The sequence below is a fragment of the Lathyrus oleraceus genome, chromosome 4 (genome assembly GCF_024323335.1).
Source record: "Lathyrus oleraceus cultivar Zhongwan6 chromosome 4, CAAS_Psat_ZW6_1.0, whole genome shotgun sequence".
Lineage (NCBI taxonomy): Eukaryota > Viridiplantae > Streptophyta > Magnoliopsida > Fabales > Fabaceae > Lathyrus > Lathyrus oleraceus.
In genome coordinates this window covers 298,173,706-298,189,239 of record NC_066582.1, presented here as the reverse complement: position 1 = coordinate 298,189,239, position 15,534 = coordinate 298,173,706, and the positions used below count along the sequence as shown (strand labels likewise).

The 15,534-nt window shown below is 32.9% G+C and overlaps 1 protein-coding gene, 1 long non-coding RNA gene and 1 pseudogene across 2 annotated transcripts; 1 reads left to right on the top strand and 2 right to left on the bottom strand.

Annotated features, from left to right (window-relative positions):
* The first annotated feature begins 108 nt into the window (after positions 1–108).
* LOC127075222 (uncharacterized) lies at positions 109–1,129 on the top strand. Its single transcript, XR_007786262.1, has 3 exons — positions 109–233; positions 510–643; positions 771–1,129. It is a non-coding gene; the product is annotated as an uncharacterized LOC127075222 (long non-coding RNA).
* Positions 1,130–1,689: 560 nt separating this feature from the next.
* LOC127137194 (serine/threonine-protein phosphatase 2A 65 kDa regulatory subunit A beta isoform) lies at positions 1,690–3,138 on the bottom strand. The gene is made up of 2 exons (XM_051063677.1): positions 2,667–3,138; positions 1,690–2,366 (listed from the first exon to the last, which is right to left on the bottom strand). Exons 1-2 carry the CDS (start codon positions 3,082–3,084, stop codon positions 1,690–1,692), a joined length of 1,095 nt encoding a protein of 364 aa, XP_050919634.1. The 5' UTR covers positions 3,085–3,138.
* Positions 3,139–3,642: 504 nt separating this feature from the next.
* LOC127137193 (putative disease resistance protein RGA3) lies at positions 3,643–4,880 on the bottom strand (annotated as a pseudogene).
* Between the last annotated feature and the right edge of the window lie 10,654 nt (positions 4,881–15,534).

The window sequence follows — 15,534 nt, the reverse complement described above, 5'->3', positions numbered from 1 at the left end:
TCCCTGGGATTATCAAAATGTAACTGTGTTGTTTGATGCTTGCAGGAGGACATGTCGGGTTTATGAGCACAAGGGTGGGAAGCACATGCTAGCAACTTGAGTTCCATGGCCAACGTCCGATGAGAAGAGAAGCGCAAGTTTGTCCTTATGGAGAATAATGATTGCGTCATGATTGTTCAAAAAGAGTTCGTAAATAGCACTCCCATCTATTTGGACCAATCTCTTTCTGAAATGTGAGTTTTCTCAACGAAATTGCACTGCTTTGGGCATATGCCGCTAATCTTTTAAACTCCAGTGCACTAGGCGATAATCCAGTCCAGGCCTCAGATGCTTTATCATAAGTTGCAGCCGAGAACATCACCGGCTCTATATTTTTCCCATTCTCTATGTGACCTTTCTTTCGTAACAAACAATTATCATTTACCTCTTTGACATTACTTTAGCTCAAGTCGTTGTTTATGTCAACAACCAGGGAGAAAAAGTCCAATCAGTGTGAGAGCAAACTGCAGGAATCTTAAAAATCTAGTGATCCGTGAGCAGGGAGCATCAAATGGCAAAGGGTTGAGAAAGCGATATGCAGTCGATAGCTCAAAGGCCTCCTCTACCAAACAAGCAGAAAATAGATGCGAAGCAGCCCAACGTTGTAAGTCCTTGTTTGGTTCTTCATGAGACAACTCTCCAGCTGCTTTCAAGCTATTTTTATGTAGCAACTGACCAGGATAAACAATTCTTATCTCCTTGAACTAAATGTGGTTATCTTGCATTTCCAGGTCCATTGCTCAAGTATGGTAAGCTAGGAGCCTCAATTCGTGTCTGAAGGAATCTTGATATAACCAAAAGCTTCTAACGAGATGGAGCTGGTGAATGGCAGTAATCCTGTCACCTAATTTCTCTTTCCTAACCTTGAAGGTTGATTGAGTCGTAGCTTGACTAAGACCATGTCTCTAACTCTGAACTCCGCCAACTTCATTTAGCATCAACATACTTCTTCATAACTTGCTGAGCACGATGGAGATTGTACAGAAGTTTGACATTTTGTTTCGATAATGACTTATGCGATTTTGTACAGTTTCATGATTTTGATTCTAATGGAGCTTGTTGCAGGGTCCTGCTTGGAAATTAAATGATGATTTGGTATGGCTTTCACATGGCTTTGGTGTGATTCGTTATGGATTTGTTGCACTTTCTACATGGCTCATTTGGAGACAAACCCTGCTGGATTGATGCTGCCATAAGACCGAATTGCAGATTGGTTCAGGTTGGAGAGGCAGATACCTTGGCGTTAGAGATTATTCAGCTATTATCCTATGGGTGATGGATGGAGAATCCATTCCAAGTGTTTCCATAAGGAAGTTCCTTTCACTTTCTGAAAATTGTGGACTTGGAATTGCTGAATTTACTTAGATATGACCTTATTGTTTTGCTGTTTCTTATTGCAGTAGCGAATACGAAACAAGAACGATTCATTGCCACACTCCCCTTACTTTTTCTCTTTGAACGTCCTTTTACAATTTGTGTCTTGTGTTACTTTGCTGACTTGAGATAAACCACTTTTTTGCAGGAGAATGTTATACGACGTGTCGATCATCATTAGCGGTATCTTTTCAATATATAATTTTGCATTACCAGTGATCTTTCTTGATTTTAATTTGGCAGGCAGAAGCTTCATATGGCCACTTCTCTATGCCTTCAATAGAAGAACTCTTCTATTTCAAAGCAGCCGACACGAATTGAATGAACCTTATCCTGTAACCATTGCATGCAAAGAGCACCCAATTTATCGTCAAAAAATCCAACCCCCAATTGACTTGCCAACAAGGGTATATACTCTATAATTGCAAGCCGAACCCTCCAATGTCTATCCTCTGCAAGCTCAACAATGGCGGGTATTAATGATTGAGATAACAGATTGATTCCAATCACCTGATTCACTTGATCAAGCTTGCTGATGATGTTTAGGCGAACATCAGGAAATTCATCCTTCAGAAGGGATAGGAAAATAGGAAGAAGCTGCTCAATTGTTGCTTCCTTTCCTAACACTGGAGCCATTCCCATTATTACTGAAGCCAGAGCTGAGCGGACATGTTGTGAAGAATCCGATGAAAATTCCTTGATACAAGGAAGAATATGCTGAATTGCAAGATCAGGACTTAAAATCCGACAAAACTTGGTCACTTTCCCAGCAGCTGCTATGCGTACCTCAACCTCATTATCTCGAAGCAATCGGACATAGGCAGGGACCAACTCCGCCCTGGTAGGTTCAGGGCCTACAGCTTCACATAGCTCATACAATTGATTTGCAACCATGTAACGCACACGCCACGACTTATCCTGAGAGAAATTAACAATAACTGGGACTTTTTGTCCTCACCCAAACTTGTGACTCCTCCTCTACTCCTCATTTACCCTTTTGCTGCTTGGTAAGAAATTAACCACTACTTACAAGTTTACTCGACACACTTGAACAAGAATGGGATATGTGCTATTTGAAATATTGGAATGGGATTGTATTAGTTCATGACCGTGTTGTTTGATGTTGTGCAGGGTCTTGTGTCATGGCGCAGTTTGGTGAGCTGCCATAAGCGTGACGATTCGCTTCACAACATGAGCCTGATAATGCATCACTGCAATGTCGCCCATTCTGTTGGTATCAGGTTAGAATTAACCTGGTTTTGACTTTGGCTTGGCAACTGTTGGCTTCTTAGCTGCTGCAGAAAGCTTGAACGAACCTTTAACCTTAGCAAGCTTTCCAGAAGCAACATTCTTCTTCAAATTTTGGAGCAATAGCTTCTTGAAGTTTCCAGGAAGCTGTTTCTGTTTCTCTTTAATGAATTTCACAATCGCGTATTGGCTCAAACCGTTCTTCTCCTTCAACGACACTATTGCATCCTTAATCATCTCTTCGTAAGTAGGATGCGAAGCAAGGTTTCGTGGTTTGGAATCTTTCTTAGGTTCGGTTTCCTTGACTTTCTTCATCTTCTCAGCTTCGGCCTTTGGTTCATCAACTTCCTCCAAGTCCGGAGGTTCGGCGGTTGCTGGTTCGGACACGGGTTCAACGGCGATGATGGGTTCTTCGGTGGTCATTTGAAAGGGAATTTAATTATGGATGCAGAGAAGAGTTTGTTATAGTGCAAACTGAAATGTCTTTGTGTGTGATATTGCATGATTTGGTTTGTTATTCACAGGGTTTGGTTGCGTTTGTTACGTTTTGCAGGGGCCTTGGCTACAAGATACTGACATCTGCCGATAATCAACATGTGGAGATACAGCTGGTACTTGCAAATCCTTGAAAATCATTTCAGGTTCCCTCACCCATGATGTAACTCTTACGGGTGAAACAATTGGGAACTGAATATCATTCAGTCTCAGTAGAGCCATTAGAAGGATTATCATGCCACATGATAGGATAACAACTTGCTCCAGATGAACCTGCTTCTGCTCATCAGGTTAGTACTGGTCTGAACTTTGACTCGCTTTAATGGCCCGAATATGCATACGGTCGGATCAAAATCTTCATGGCTTATATCGTATATTGCAAGCTTGCTTTTATGAGTTTAAAACTTGAGTCCCTTTACCGACTTCAGGTGGTGTTGTAGCAGAAACATTCCAATTTGAAGTTTGGGTTGCGGCGGCCGGAAGAAGTCATAGACACGTTGGTGCCAAGACTAAGGTCGACCGTGTTGTTATATTGTAGTCAAATCGCTGCAGAATGCTCAATTTTACAAATCCAAATGGTATTCTGTCTCTGGAGGCTTCCTAGTCAAAGATGTGGAGGTGTCTCAAAGTGATCAATTTTGATACAACCTTTGTAGAAAGCTCCACTTTTTCATTAGGTTTCAATGTTAGTGTTTGTAACAAAACTGCTTAAGGATTTGTAAAGACTTCCCAGTTCTCTACAGTTGGACAAGTTCTCTACAGTTGGACAAGTTAAGATATCTTAAATGTTTCAATTTTCTAATTGATATAGAAAACTTGCTTAAAGAACAATCCGTCAGCTTCAAGACACGCAAGTGTTTGAATTTTGAAATGATTGACAATTCATCCTCATTGAATTCTTCCTCATTGGAAGACAGTAAAATCAAAGTTCGCAGCCTACTTCCATCTAATGAGTCCAACAAATGAATTGCCTTGGATTCCAATGATACATGCATGAGTTTTTGTACACGACTTTTTGTCTCACTGTCTAAGTAACAACAAACATTGCCAGCTACTTGCATTTCAAGATCATGCATTAAATCATGCATTTCGAAACTAACTATATCACCATCTTCACCCACTTTTGCATCTTGGTAAAATGACCTCATCAAGAAAAACTTCACAAATTCTTCACCAGTGTCTTCCACGAGTTGCTTTTCATCTGAGCATTGAAGATAACCCTGTGCCATCCAAAGTTGAATCAACAGATCCTTCTCGATTTCATAATCGTTAGGAAATAAAGAGCAATAGGAAAAACATTGTCTTAACCGAGGCGACAAACTTTGGTAACTCATTTTCAGGATTGGTAGTACGAAGCTTTCTCTGGCTTCGCCTAATTCCAAAAACACGCCTTGTAAGACATCGATCCGTTCAGTTTCTTCACTTTTACTCTGTAATAGGCCTCCCAGTGTTCTAATTACTAGTGGAAGTCCCATGCACTTTTCTGCTATTTGTTTGCCAATTGATTCGAGTTTTTGATCCACTCCATTGATTTCATTCCTAAATGCCATTTTCTTTAACAGACTCCAAGATTCATCTAGAGTCAAACAATTCAAAAAGTAGAGGTTGCTTGTTTCCAGTCTCTTTGACAGTCTTTCACCAGCTAAATTTTCATGAAGTTTATGTTGTATGTATTCAATGGATAACTTATCATCAATTTTGCTATCGGTTAATGACTCCCACATTTTCTTCACAATAGTCTCTGGATTCTTGAGATTCCTGCGTCACCAAGTAGTTCCTCCTTTTTCGTCTCACATTTAGAAACAGCAGCAGATGAAAACTGAGGTAAGTTTATGTCTTTGATACCATTTCTCTCATAACACTCAGAGCTCCTAAGTCCATAAGCAAACCTAATGTTTTTTTAGATGGGTATTTAAAAATCTCTCCAGGCTCTTAAGAAAGTGACCGAAGAAACCAATCTCTGGATCTGATAACGAGTCCACACAAAGAATGTAGGTGAGTATCCTCATGACCAGATGAAAAGGTCATGAAAAAGAAGAATGCAAACGAATGATTGATGTTTCGAAATTTTCAGGGCCAAAATCGGGGTATGACACCTACCCTACAACAAGTAAAGTCTTGGTTGGGGAAATGCTTTTCTATGAAGGACCTAGGTGAAGCAGCCTATATATTAGGAATCAGAATCTATAGAGATAGATCACAAAAACTGCTTGGCCTAAGTCAGAGCACATACATAGACAAAGTGCTGAGACGCTTTAATATGCATGATTCCAATGGTTATGTGTTTTTGCTTAAATGGTGGCACTGTGAGCTGGAAAAGTTCAAAGCAAGATACAGTTGTTGATTCTACAACCGAGGCCGAGTATATTGCTGCCTCAAGTGTAGCAAAGGAAGTTGTTTGGATCAAAAAGTTCATTAGTGAACTTGGAATAGTTCCTGGCATTGCGGATCCCATTGGTCTCTATTATGATAACAATGGTGCTATCTCACAAGCTAAGGAGTCCGGATCTCACCAACGATCCAAACACATACTTAGACGTTATCACCTCATCGAGAGATAATAGATAGAGGAGATGTGAAAATATGCAGAGTACCTACACTTGACAATATTATTGACCCACTGACAAAGCCTCTTGCGCAGCAGAAGCATGATGGCTATACTAGATCAATGGGCATTAGGGGTATGCCTGATTGGCTCTAGTGCTAGTGGGAGATTGTTGGTGTAAGCCCTAGAGGCCAATACTTTTGGTACTTGCATCGAATTATTTAAAGGCTTTTTCTTTATTACGTTTGTTTAATAAAGTCCCTAGAATAACTAGTCCGTTTAATGTATCAAGTGTGACTTGATCATGAGATCACATTAAACATAAGGACATTATTCTTAAAGTATCCGTAGTCGAGCTTTATTGTGAAGTGGGATAACATTAAAGCATTAAGACTATTATGTATATAGACTGATGATCACATCTCATGGATCATGGATAAGGAGTTATCAAGTCTTAAACATAGGTATGAATGTTAAGAGTAATATTTATACCGGATTGACCCGCTATGAGAATACTATATAGAATGTTATGCAAAGTATCATAAGTTATTCTCATGGTGATAATGGTGTGTACCACTCTTCGACCTGAAACCACTATGGACCCTAGATGTAGAGTCGAGTGCTTTATTGTTGATCAAACGTTGTCCGTAACTGGATAACCATAAAGACAGTTGATGGGTACTCCACGAAGCATGCTGAGGGACATGAGTGACCTAGATGGAATTTGCCCATCCTGCGTAACAGGATAAATGTCTATGGGCCCAATATTGAACTGGACAAGGATGACACGGTCTATGCCTTGTGTTCAATATAGACATAAGGGCAAAAGGGTAATTCTACACATAAGTATTATCACAGAAGGATTTGTCAGATCACATGACATTTTCGTGTCTTGGGTAGCAGTGATGTGTTGCTAGATACCGCTCATTGTTTATTATGTTAAATACATGATTTAATATAATTGTCAACGTCACGAAAACCTACAGGGTCACACACAAAGGACGGATTGATGAGAGATAGAGTAACTAAGGAACACCGTAAGGTACGGTGCACTTAAGTGAATTATAGAACATCGTAAGGTACGGTGTACTTAAGTAGAATACGAAATATGGTAAGGTACCACACGCTTAAGTGATTTTGGGCATATTATAAGATATGGGCCAAAATACACTTAAGTGGGCTTTTTAGCTTGAAGCCCACACAAGTGGTTCTATAAATAGAACCCTTGTGCAGAAGCATTCATTGCGGTTGCATTATTTTTGTTTTCTCTCTCTCTCTCTCACTCAAAGCCTTCATTCGTACCAGCTAGCACTGAGATTGAAGGAATCCGTTCGTGTGGACTGAGTAGAGACGTTGTCATCGTTCAACGTTCGCGATCGCTCCGTAGATCTGCATCAAAGGTTTCGATCGTCACAAGAGATCTGCGCCAAAGGTTTCAACCGTCACAAGAGGTAAATATTCTATCACTGATCATGACCATTCGTAAGGATCTCTAAAGGAGAAATTTTAATTTCCGCTGCGTTTTGGACTGCAATTCTCCTTCAGAGTCACACTACAAACTGAAGGACAATGATGTTGAAATAATGATGGTGTAACTAGAAAAGGTGTTTCTGTCATGGTGATGTGGTACCTACCGATAATTCAAAGGTTCAAGAGACTCTTTGCTAATGTAAATGACGTAAAAAAATATTAGATGGAATGCAAATGAAATAGTATGTGATGGAAATTTTTGACATGTAGCTGATTCTTTGCAATGGAAAAAAATTGATTCAATATTTCTAGGTTTTGTAAGTGAGCCAGGGAACTTTAGGTTTGGACTTGCCACATAGGGAATTGACCCTTTTGATAATACGAGTACTAATCATACTTCATGACTAGTTCTTATCATTATTTATAAATTATCAAAATGGTTGTACATGAAGCACAAATATATGATGTTATCAATGATGATTTTGGGTCCAAAACAACCAGGGAATGACATAAATGTTTATTTAACTTCAGTGATTGAAGATTTAAGAGTTTTGTGGAAGGCGGACATTGATGTTGATTATGCGTATATAGGCGATAACTTTAAGATGTGTTACATGTTATTACACAATCAATGACTTTCCTGCATATGGTAACTTTTCTAAGTAGAGCGTCAATGGACATAAAGTGTGTCCTATATGTGAAAATGGTACATGCTTCCACCAACTACAAAATGGAAAAATAATGTTTACCTTGGGCATCAAAATATTCTAAGACCTAATCATTCATATCGTAGAATGCATAACGCTTTTAATGGAGAGCAAGAGTTTGATATCGCTCCAAAGCCCTTAACCGGGAAGGATGGTTATAAAAGACAACAACACATTAATGTTGTATTTGGAAAGAACCAAAAAGGTCTCGTGGAGAAAAATATTTGGAAAAAGGGGTTGGTGTTCTCTGATCTTCCATATTGGTCTAGTATCAATGTAAGATGTCGTCGTGATGTGATGCATGTGGAGAAAAATGTATGTGAAAGTTTGATAGAAACACTTCTTAACATTAAAGACAACACAAAAGATAATATGGAATCCCGTCTAGACATGGTGGCGATGGGTATACGACAAGAGTTGGCCCAAAAAGAAATAGGAAATGGAACATACTTTCCTCCAGTATGTCACACTTTGTCTAAAAAAGAAAAAAAAAGTTTTTGTGATTGTTTGGGGATATCAAAGTTACCAAGGGTACCCATCAAATATGAAGAAACTTGTGTCAATGAAAGATCTTAAATTAGTTGACTTAAAATCTCATAATTGTCATGTCTTAATGCAACAACTTCTGCTGGTGGCTATCTGTGGCATTTTACTAAAAAGTGTAACGATAAATATAATGATATTGTGCTTTTATTCAATTCTATATGTATTAAAGTCATTGATCCTAAAAATTTAGATGAGTTGAAACATGAGACTGCAACTATTTTTTGTCAATTAGAAATGTATTTCCCTCCATCATTTTTTGACATTATGGTTCACTTAATTGTTCATCTAGTAAGGGAGATTAGATTTTGTGGTTCAGTTTATTTAAGGTGGATGTATTCGTTATAATGATACATGGAGATCTTTAAATGGTATACAAAGAATCGTCATCGTCCAGAAACTTCGATCGTTAAACGGTACATCACATAATTAGTTTCTATAGGCACCATTATTAACATATTATTAGTTTGATCGGTAACCAGCTTAGGAATCACATCCTCCACAAGAGAGTTATCCTGCAAAATATAAATATTGTCAAATAAATTTTTCAAGTGATTCACTACATGGTATGTTATCTGCTCATGACTTTTGATGAGAGTGTCTCCAACTTTCAGAGAGTGGATGACTTTAGTGACATTTCTAGTTTTAGTTACCATGTGAAAATTTTGGTGTTTCTATCCCCCTCTGCATGACACTTAACTCTAGCATCTTCCTTCCAAAATAATTTTTCATAATGAAGGGTTATTTCTAACTTAGCCTTAACTTCCCTCTCCTGACCACCCAGAGCATCAGAATAGCCTTCCATGTCAATTTTATCCTATATACTACCAAGATCCTTTTCCGTTTTCCTGACATTCTCTTGCACATCTCCAAAATTATTCTTATTCTAATCCTTGAGCTCTTCTTTAAGAATTTTAAGCTTTTTTAGAAATAACATACTTTGGACAATCCACTACATTAGAGTTACAAGCTTCTTCCACCACTTTTGCCATTTAAATTTATCCAGTCTTGAGTACAAATGCCCATGTCCAGTCTTTTTTAAGTGTGTGTAGCGTTACTTCTGCCATTAGACCATGTATATTTGTCATCTATGGTGGGGATATGGATCAAATTATTGGAATCTGTTCAGCTGGCAAAATATTCCATTGGACCTCTGACAGGGTTGAAAGAGCCACTGTACTCGTGCACTGGAATTGACTTCCTATAAAGCCTCATCATCCAGATTGTTTTGAATATCATCTGTGACTCCTATTCCTAGCCTCTGATTTTGAAATTCTACCATATTTGCTCAGGAAGAATTCAATAACTCCAAATCTTTTTCTAACTATAAAGGATTAGTCTAAAGGACTTCTTCCTCAAAATTAGCTTGTGTACAATCAATAAAATATCAATTTTATTAAATATTAAATTTCTACAAAAATTAAATATTCAATTATTTTTGAAATAAATTTTAAATAAAAAGCTTATTCCTTTAAATTTTAAATTTTTTACATCAAATGTTCCATTATAATTAAATAAATTGGTTAAGAATAAAATAAAGACATTTATCTAAATATTATATATTTTTTATCAAATAAAATACATTTCTATTAAACTATATATTTTCTATTTATCAAAAATATATAATATTATGCGACGGGATACACGAGTCTCTTACTAGTGTTTACTCTAAACTAGCAAGATACTTGTGCGTTCGCACGGATAAATTTATTTAATACGGTATAAAATATATTTAGATACACGTGTAAATTTAAAATGGAAAAATAATTGGAAAAAAAAGAAAATTTTAACATTTGAAAATAAAGAATTCATCTCTCAATTAAAGATAATTATTGGTTAAAATAAAATAGATATTGTCCTGACAGTGACCCGTGAAATAGAAAATTAATGGTGTGCACCATTATTGAGTGATATTCAATTTGATATTATATAAAATGTTTTTAGATACACATGTCAATTTATAATGTGTTATTTAATTTTAAAATGAACAATGATCATAGAAATTCACTTGTATTAACTAATCATATAGTGAAATGGAGAAAGAAAAAAAATTCACATTTAAAAATAAAAAATCTTATCTAAAACAAAGTTAGATAATATCCTAATAGTGACGCGTGAAATGAAAAGTTAATTCTCTGCAGTATTATTGAGTGTTATCCAATTTGATACAGTATAAAATATATCTACTTTTAATATATAAAAGTTAATTACCACCATAATTACTTAATTACCCTAATTACAATCCATAATACAGCTACTTTCATGTTCCTATAAGTAATTTCGTACTAAACTCTATTTTATTGTTGTTGCAATCTTATCATTCCAAAATGAAATCAATATTCTGAAATCAAATTAATTATTATTGTAGTTTTTTTGCCAAATATTATCGTTACTTGATTTTCTTTAAATGACAAAATGAATATTTAATTGTATAATTATATGTTATTAAATTATAACTTTAAAATTAAAAATAACTATTTAATATAGTTGATTAATATTAATTGAGTAATTTAATATTATTGTTAATTTACCTACCAATTAATTATTATTATTGTTATTATTATTATTGATATTTACCCGCCATATATGATAAGAATATTTTTAAAATTTAAATAGTATATTTATTATTTGATTTGATTTGATTTAATTGAGATCCAAACTCTATAAATTAAAATCGGTTACTTATTATGAACAATAATATAGGGTCATTCCAAATTATACATTTTTATTATAATTCGGTATACAGAATGTACGTATTTACTATAATTTGCAATAAAACTGATTTTAATAAGTAACCGATTTTAATTTATAGAGTTTGGATCTCAATTAAATCAAATCAAATCAAATAATAAATATACTATTTAAATTTTATTAATATCAATAATAATAATAACAATAATAATAATTAATTGGTAGGTAAATTAATAATAATATTAAATTAATCAATTAATATTAATCAACTATATTAAATAGTTATTTTTAATTTAAAGTTATAATTTAATAACATATAATTATACAATCAAAACGATGTTATATATGTGTAACATCAAAGGTTGGATCCTTTTCAACATTTTGCCACACACCTCTATCAAATTTATATACTCTTTTTTTTTCCAGGTTATTAGGTTTGTAATTTTATAGTCATCTAAATTTGCAGTTACATTAATTTTTGAAATTTTTTTCAGTGAAAATGAGTAGAAAGGTTGATTCTGTGAAAGACATCAATGACTCAAAAGAAACTTGGCGTCTTGCTGTTCGAATAATGGATGTTTGGAGTGTTGTGAATAATAAGGGTATTGAACATTTGGAGATGATTGTTATGGATTCTTTGGTAAATTATTTTTCTTTTTTTGAAGTATAGATTTTTGTATGATAGTTAGTAATTACAACAAAATTCTTTTTTGTATAACATATAAAAAGAAGATTATTTTCATTTTGTTAGGGTGATCGGATTCAGGTTCTTATTCGTCATGACCATTTACTGAAATGGAAAGAGGTCATTAAGGAGAATATGATCTGCATTATAAACAATGGCAGTGTCTATAACAATGATTTTCAGTGGAAGGTATGTGATCATTCAGTGGAAGGTATGACCTGATGAGCTTGAAATGCTGTTGAATAAGAAAATGGCTTTTAGAGTTAAGGTGCAGCCAACGTTTTCCCAAGCGTCTGTTTGGAAGCTTTGTGATGATGAAGCATTTGTTAAAGAGATTGAAAATGACTACATAGTAGAAGACGTATAATATTCACTTAATTCATGTATTATTTAAACATTTAACAAGTATAATAAATATTCGATGTTTCAATGTGCAGAATCAGTCTAAAACTGAATATGCAAAGTTGGTCCCTAACAAAGAAAATTTGGAAACTTCCGCAGTAAGTATCTTCATTTGTTAACATAATAATTTTCTATGATAAATATTGTATCATTATAATTCATTTTATATCTGACAATTAATTTTTTATATTGCAAGCAAACATTATCTGCATCTGGTGAAAATGATCCAGAATCAATCATTCTAATGACTCCGGCTAAGGATGTTGTAATTGCTGACAAGGGTGAAGAAGTTGATTTTGAAGCGTCTGGCGTTACGCAATTATCAGGCACCAAACCATCCAAGAAATTAAAGATAGAACCATCTTCTTAATTAGAATTTTCGGAAATTTGATATTGAAATATATTTTATGAACTTTTTAGCACCAGAATGAGTTTAAGTATGAAGTTATTAAGAACATGATATGTTTTGGTTGTAGGATGTGTTCTTACTTTTTTGAAGTGTTTATTTTGTGGGATTACAATTGACATTTATATTTCATGTATGGTTTAAAGGATGATAATGAGTATTTAATTCATGTGTGTGAAATTATTCAAAATCCTATGTTGTTATGTTGAACATTGTGTTTTGTGTGTTCTTTCAACTACAAAATTTATATGAGTATCATATCTTTAAATGTTAATAAGTATTTTAGATTGATAACAAAATACGTTGTCATCTTATGAAATATGTGTATACGACTAAATTATAAATAGATTATTGCATGTCATGTTTGGTTTCAGCATGCCTAATGGTGTTAGAAATTAAAAAAACAATTACATAAAAATTTATTATGAAATCCTTCAAAACTAATTATAGAAAACACATAGAAACACATTTTTTTACAATTTTTTTCAAAGTCTAATACATATGTTAAAATTGCAGGTAGTTCAGAAATGTTGGAGCAATGTTTGAATCTTGCATTCAACTGAATTAAGGATTTATAAAAAAAAGCAAGGTATAATTATCATATACAGTGAATTGTCTTTTGATTGATAATGGAAAATCTACATTGTTTGTTTGAAATGATTAAGTTAAGCATGCAACTATACTTTTTACCAATCTCACGTCATCATATATAGTATTATAACTCAACATATTTAAATTATTTATTTGTCAAAATATAGTTGGGGGTTGAAATGAATAATTATGTCCGCTGCCTCCTTTCTATTGGCTAGGTCAGTGGAGTATTAAAATAATTCAGCCGTAAGTTAATTAATGTTATGCATGATTTGTAATAAATCAATAAGAATATCAATTCTTTATACATTTAGTTGTACAAGAAAATGATTGTAAATAATAGAAGTGGGCTAAGAAAATGGACCCCACTAAATCCCACTATATATTATATAAAATATAATTAAAAAATTGATTCAAATATATCAAAATACATTAAAAGAGAGTTTTTCATTGGGTAAGGTGATGTATGATATGAGTAATTTCCAATGGGTGAATTATTTTATGGATTTGGGATAAAAAGAGAATTTTGAAATCTTGAATTATGGTGTGGATTTGGAATAAGAGGTGGATTTCCAAAATATGGGGTGTTTTGTTGATTTGGGATACAAAGAGGACTTCCATCATTTTGCATAAAATTCGAGCATGTGTTATGTTGATTGAGGTTCATTTTCAAATGAAATGTGTACACAAAAAAATTAAAATTAAATAAAATAAATTGGTCAAATTTAGACTAGATGTGAGTGAAAAATGTGATAAAATAAATTACCTATTTATACTACTAAAAAATATTACCGTTATTTTATTGTTGTTGCAATCTTATCATTCCAAAATGAAATCAATATCCTGAAATCAAATTAGTTATTATTGTAGTTTTTTAAGGTTGCAGGCAGGTTTTGAATCATCACTTCCTAAAAGGTTGCGGGCAGGTTTTGTATAAACCAAGTTTTTTAAGGACCAAAGAATTGTACGAAGTTAAATCATTTTTGTTGCTGGACTTATTTCTCACAATTTTAACTAAAATTGTGAATCTTTTGTTTCAATATCTTTTGTTGCATTAAACCTTACTGTATCAATTGCAATTAATTTCAACATTTGGTAGTATTCATTACTATATTTTAAAACAAATGAGGTTCTGGTATTTCTTTTACATGGTTTATGTATTTTGGTTAAATAATCATTTATTATGAAGGTTAATATTTGCGCTTTTATACCTCAAATTAGTAACAGATTGGAAAATTTCATCCATTACTAAATAAATATATTTTTATTTCTTATGTCCAAAATCTCAATGATAAATGGAATGTTTATTCATAACATTAACAATGGAATGTTTATTATATATCAATATATCAATAAATTGTAAAAATATTTTTGTATTATAGTTTTTGATTATTTCCTTAATATAGTATAAAAAAAATTAAGCAAATTATATTACTATAAATTAATAATGTTTTACTTTATTATGTCCCAAACTGAAAAAAGTTATTTGTGGAAATTTTTTGAACCCATTTATTGATCATTTAACATCCATTACATTAAAAAAAAACTCTTATGCAATAAATTTGTGTACGTTGATCCAACCATATATATATATATATATATATATATATATATATATATATATATATATATATATATATATATATATATATATATATATATATATATATATATATATATATAGAAACAAAAAAATATATTATATTTTAATTTTTTAAAAATAAATTATTGCACTTGCGCGACCCGTGCGAATGCACGGGTCCTTTACTAGTTTAGATACAAATGTCAATTTCAAACGAGGTACTTAATTATAAATGAACAATAATAATATTAATTATGAATATTTTTTATATAGAATAATTATAAAATATATATATTTTTATTTTAGATAAATTTTGTGTTTTAAAAATTCAACATTTTTCTGTGTTCTTCTTCATTAAATTAAAAGATATTCAAATTTTGTTATTTAAACTTTAAAAAGTAAAATAGGAAGAAAAAATGAAGAGAGAAAAAATTAAAATGAAAGTGAGAAAGTGTAAGAAAAATAAATGTGGGGAAATTTAAAATTTGAAATTTAAATTAAGAAAAAAAAAGAGTGTGAAAGTTAAAAGTAAAAAGTGAGAAATGAATGAGGTGACAAAAGAATGTAGTTTTAATTTTTTTAACATTTGTAAATTATAAATACGCCATTTTGTTAGTATAATTTTTTAAAAGAAAATGATATATTTATAAAACTTGGTGATAATTTATTTTAATAGATAGATAATTGATATCTTCTGATTTTTTTTAAATAACCACTATTTTCAAAAATAATACTAAAATAACAAACTTTTCAAAT

Coding starts and splice junctions, on each gene's coding strand:
- LOC127137194 (XM_051063677.1), bottom strand. CDS start 3,084: ATGACCACCGAAGAACCCATCATCGCCGTTGAACCCGTGTCCGAACCA. Junction 2,367..2,666: donor CAAGCCAAAGTCAAAACCAG/GTTAATTCTAAC, acceptor AGTTTGGGTGAG/GACAAAAAGTCCCAGTTATT.